General features: G+C 30.8%; 1 protein-coding gene across 1 annotated transcript; it reads right to left on the bottom strand.

The window, feature by feature from the left end:
- Positions 1-3,199: 3,199 nt before the first annotated feature.
- Positions 3,200-5,913, bottom strand: LOC106869721 (uncharacterized). Its single transcript, XM_014915567.2, has one exon. The coding sequence runs from the start codon at positions 5,610-5,612 to the stop codon at positions 4,119-4,121; it is 1,494 nt and encodes a 497-aa protein (XP_014771053.1). The 5' UTR covers positions 5,613-5,913; the 3' UTR covers positions 3,200-4,118.
- Positions 5,914-5,936: the final 23 nt, after the last annotated feature.

The raw sequence follows: 5,936 nt of genomic DNA, 5'->3' as shown, positions 1-5,936 counted from the left end.
TGTGAATTTGTGTGTTTGTGTATATATATATATATATATATATATACATATATATATATATATGTGTATATGTTTGTGTGTGTGTGTGTGTGTGTGTGTGTATATATATATATATATATATATATATATATATATGCATGTGCATATGTGTGTGTGTGGTATATATATATATATAAATATATGTATATACAGAGTGTTCAGGCTAAATTTGACTATTTGTATAAAAGGAAAAGGAAACACAATATTTCATCCAAAAATATAAGTATTTTTAAAAAAATTAAAAAATATCAACTGGATTATAGCTGGGAGATGGCAGTTTACTTGAAGTCGATGCCCTCAGCCTCCATCATGGCTCCAGAACCTGGTGCATATGTTCCTCACTGTGTCTCTGGGAAGATCTTCAAACATCTTCTTGATCTTGGCCATCAGCTTAGCCTTGGTATTGCACACAGAGCAGTTGGTGTCTTTCTCAACTGCAGGCCAAATAAAGTAAACCATGGGATTATAATTGGGCAACTTAGGAGGCCAAAAATTGGTGATGGTGAAGTTGTAATTCTCCAAGAACCACTTCTGACCCTTTCCACAGGTATGGCAAGGAGCTGAATTCTGTTACCCTACATATGGCCTTCCAGCAGCAACCCTCTCCAAATAGGATTTAACCACTATCTCCAGGAGATTTACATAGTCATCTGAATTGAGCTTAAGGCTCTGTTCAAAGATGTGGGGTAGCATGATGTCAACCTCACTGGAGACACCCAAAGACTGTCACAATTTAGGGGAACTTGGTTTCCATGACATGTAGGACATCACATGGATTGTAGGCAAGCCACCTGCTATTCTGGTTGTCCTGACAGAAGTTCTTTTCCTCTGAGAAGAACCAGATCATCCCTAGGTCAACAGGATCGTTTTATTTTTTAGAAATGTATTTGCTTTAATTTTCTCAGAAATAAGAATCTTCAATTGACTGCCATTGGCAGTAATAACCAGAGATGTTTGAATAATCTATTCTGCTGAAGATTTGGATAAGTAGATTTTTAAAAACATTTTCTTTTAGATAGGAAAAGAAACTAATATATGACAATTAAAATAAAGGTAATTCATTATATTTTGTCTGGATTACCAAAAAAAAAAAAAATATGTAGAAAAAAAAATTTATTAATAATAAACTGGATTTAAATTTTGTTTCTTTTACCTGTATGTGAATTAGTTTAGATTATATCCCTTGTCTCATTTAGCCAAAGTTACTTGATGCCAAAATATAGATAAGAAAAAGAAAAAAGAAAAACTTCCTTAATACTTTGTCTCTATGATAGCAAAATAGAAAATCATGTTATATTTACTAGTCAGCAAATCTAACTTCTCCTTGCACTCAACTAGAGGTTAGCAAATATAACATAACTTATCTAAAAATATATTAGCACAAAGATTTAACAAAACTTCTTAATAATTCTATATTCTTTCTTTTAGAAAGAAATTTACATACATACATACATATACTCACACACACATATATACTTAAATGATATATTGTTTAATATATACATATCAATTATATGACATATACATGCTAAATATATATTTATATACATAATATATAAATTTAATATATATATATAATATATACATACATAATATATATATTAAATATAGATGTATACATACATGAGATACATGTTAAATATATATTACACACACACACACACAGTGTCCCAAAATTAACTGTCTATGAATTAATTATAGATAGTTAGTTCTGGGACACCCTGTATATATATATATATAACTTGTAAAATTTTATCTCGTAGACATAATCCAAACGTCTCCTTCCACAAGAATCAGAAATAGAAATCAAGTGTTGTTGAGAATATGTTTGGAATGTAATCTACACGTCTAATGACACCAATTTTAAAAAATTAGCTAAATAAAAATTGCAGCTTTGAAGAAAAAAAATTTGATAACGTTAATCCGTTATATTTATTTAATATTATTATTTCAAATAGGGATTAATCACTTAGAACATTAATCAATAATTGAAATTTCGTTCGAACTATTTGAATCATTCACGGAAGAGGCAATACGGAGTTGTCTCCCTTTAAACAGGACACCATTTTTACTTCCAAGTGATGGATGCAAAATAAATTATCCATACAAATACAAACTGACTGACCAACTTCAATAACTAAATTAGCCTTCCCTGTTATTCACCGTGTTTCTTTTTCTATAAAACTTTATTTCTTCAGAGAAGATGAATTCTCCTAAAATGTAGTACAATATCTTGCATATCCTCAAAATATTTTATCTTTTTCTATATTCTAATATGGTCTTTGTGTTGCAAGCAACAACCAATATGGCTTCTAAGACATTACTATATCTCCTTTCTTTTCTCTTTTCATTCCCTTCTCCTATTTAATCTATAGGCAACTGATCTAAAACTATCAAGCAATACTTGTAACATACTCCAAGAACTAAATATGATGAAACATTATGTAGAGACATGAAAATAAATAAAGAGAAAATTTTTGTGTATAACTTCTATGTTATATAACAGTTTCATGAGGTGAAATTTTTAGGCCTCTGTCATTTCAACTTTTCAAGGCAAATACTCAAGATTTTAATATCTAAATTTAATAAATATTGCCAATTCTCTAAATATCTTCAGGGAAACATTAACAGTCCTTAAGTATTTACATTAATTAAAATTAGTGTAATGGTATTGTGTTTTTTCTTAAAAGATAAATTTCTCTTTTCCAGGTGAAAATAATAAAGTTGAAGCATAATAAAGAATTCATCTTGATTTTCAAGCTGATAGGTCTTTAAGATATATATATAATGAAGCAACTGCAGAAATAGTCTTTTACAAAATAATAGAATTGAGAATCTTTAAATGGCTAATTTACTGAATGGATTTAATATGCTTTACAGTTATGGAACAGTTATACAATTTTAACAAAATTACAAACTATGAACTAGAAGAACTATTTTTTTAAGACAGTACTAAAGCAGATTCATAAAAGATTAACATAAAAAATACATACAAAAGAATAGCAAACCCTTTATATAAAATATATTACAGCATAAAATAACAATTTGAAAAGGTAAAAAATAAAATTCTGAAAATGGACAATTTTTGTAAATTTGCATATATATTTTGAGACAATAATTTTATGTATACACAGTTAAGCAACATTTTTCAACAAAACTGTCAGAAAACTATTTTTTATTATCATTTTTAATGTTCAACATCCAAACATTTCTTCATATCAAATAAAGACAAACAAATTAGCTTTGAACTTCCCCAAGTCTTGTCATGGATTTAAAATAACTATCAATTTTTTTTCTCTGTTTTTGGTTTTTTATAAATATCATCAGGAGAAAATATCTGCAAGCTTGTTTGAATTTTCTTTTTCTTTCCTTTTTATCTTTTTCTAATAAATGATTCAAGTCACATCCATCACATATCAAACTTCCAAAGCAACAATTAACTTTGAACTGGCATCACCCAAAAAGCAGATTATTATTATTATTGTTGTTGTTGTTGTAATATATTTTAAAATACAGTTATATAAAAATCAATTTTAGAGACTTCTGTAAGTATTTTGTAATCAAATTTATGCAGTATTAAATATTTGAATAAAATAGGCATTTGTTTGCAAAACATTGAAATTGGAGAAAGAAATTGTTGCTATAAAACCTTCAAAATAACTGATTCTAACAAGACTTGAAAAACCAAATAGAGATAAAGTTTCTTGATATTTTAATCTAACAAACTAAGTTGTTAGTTTTAATTATGAAAGATATGAAGAAAAAATGGGGGGTGGGGATCCAGTAACAGATTCTTTAGATTTATTTTGATTTAATATATATAATATATATGACTGATTCTATTGTTAGTACATTCCACAACATAAGTTTATGATTCTGTCATAAAACAGACATAAAATTTCCACCAACTTATAAGTGAAGATATTTATTCATATCAATATTCTCCTTTGCAAATAATGGTAAGAAACAGAATTTTTAAAAGTCTTTCTTTGGTACTAGATTATATATATATATATATATATATATATATATATATATATATATATATATATACATATATATATATATCATATTCATGTTTAGGTGTTAGCAAGTGAGGTAGCCAAGGGAAAAGTTGCTAACAATATTTGTTGTGTGTATGGGTAGCACAAAGAGGCATCATCAACATTCTGAGGCCAATCTGAAGAACCAGAGCACTGTTGGAGCCAGGTATCAGGGCTGGCATTCAGCATTTCTTCACAATCTATTACAGTGTTCATCTGAAAACTAATGGGAAGTTGAGACATTTGTGAATCTTTTGAAAGTAGTGCTGCATTTTCTATATGACCAACAGAAGTTACAGATTCAGAAGACCAAGGAATTAGAATAGGATCCGGATCTTTGATCAATGTGGTGATTTCATCTTCATTCTGTTGGTCATCTCGTATTGCAATAGAATATTCTTGTGGCATATTAATTACTGGCTGAAATTCGTTTGAGGAATTACATTGCTCATAAGTGATTGAATTGTTTGGCCCAGGAGCTTCCACCTCAGGAAGTTGAGTTTCTGGTTGGAAGTTGGAAGTACAGTTTTCAGTAGAGTCAGTTGTAAAATAAACTGATGATATATTTTGAAATCCTGGCATTGTCCACGTTTTGGGGCTAAATTGGCGGTTTATGGTCCAATAGCAACCTTTTCTATTGATAGATTCTGTGCTAAAATGTATTTTCCTGAACCATTTTTGGTAAAGCGCATGGCGGATAGAACTCCTCCAGCTGTTAATAGCCATCCGATCCATGAAACGAAAATAAGGGTATTTATTCTGAAGCACTGTATATATCTGGTGAACTTGTAGCAGACCATCTGGAGAACCATCGATGGCTTGAGCAACGAGCTCTACTAATTTATTAGGCGGTTTCAAAAGCCGTGTCCCCTTGGGGAGAATGTGTGAGTTATCGTAGAGATCATCATTCTTATGGTGAGTCACATAACAATTGAAATTGTTATAGGATCTTCTCTTACGTTTGCCAGAGTAAGAAGTCGGAAAGAACACCTGTCCTTCGTTCAAAATCTCTTCGTCTGAATCGATCGACTGGGGTTGTTCTTCAGCATTGTCTGGAATATAATAGTAATGCTTTTCGGGAAACATGTTGACAACATATAGTTTGGCTCTCTCGTGGATAAAACATTCTTCGGTTTTGGTAAAACTGTAGTCATCGTCAGTAGCGAGTTTCAACAAGATGTTTCTCTTAATCTCTTGTGATTCCCAGCCCAAGTCCAGTGATTTCTCAGCACGATCGCCTTCCAGGAAGGAAATCTCTAATTTGTCGTCTCTCTGGTAGTTCACCTGCGGAACTTCAGAAGAACACTGGTCAATTGCTTTTGTGGGTGGTGAGTAGTTCTCTTTCACACCTAGATCTATTTTCTCGATTGGTCTCTCCTTCACGGGACCCCTTTTCGGTAAAGACACTTCTAGGATCTGTATGTCGTCGTTGAAATTGTTCTGTATTTCATGCAGCTGCTTTCTTCCACGCCGACGAACCCCAGCATTCTGGGAATTCCTCTTCCCTGATTGGTAATTGAAATTATTCATAGAACTACGTTCGTGGTCTGATTTTTGGACAGCAAGAAAGAAATTTATAGAAAACAGATGGAGAAAAGTTTTCTTTGTTTTACTTGACAAAAGGTATTTTTTGTCTTCTTGGTTAGTAATCCATTCTCTTGGGACTGTTTCGTCTGGTAATGTTTTGTATTCTACAATACACGCATATGTACCGGCAGCACAGATATGGGAGTCTGGATAGGGAGGTAGGCCTTTTTTTTCTTCTTTATATATCTATACATATATATTTGGATATTAATATTTATAAGGACATAAACATCTATATATCTTTACAGATATATATATATATATATT

This window comes from Octopus bimaculoides, chromosome 11, assembly GCF_001194135.2.
Source record: "Octopus bimaculoides isolate UCB-OBI-ISO-001 chromosome 11, ASM119413v2, whole genome shotgun sequence".
Lineage (NCBI taxonomy): Eukaryota > Metazoa > Mollusca > Cephalopoda > Octopoda > Octopodidae > Octopus > Octopus bimaculoides.
This window is presented reverse-complemented; position numbering and strand designations above follow the sequence as displayed.

Excerpts from the sequence above, each read along its gene's own strand:
- LOC106869721 (XM_014915567.2), bottom strand. The coding sequence starts at position 5,612 with ATGAATAATTTCAATTACCAATCAGGGAAGAGGAATTCCCAGAATGCT.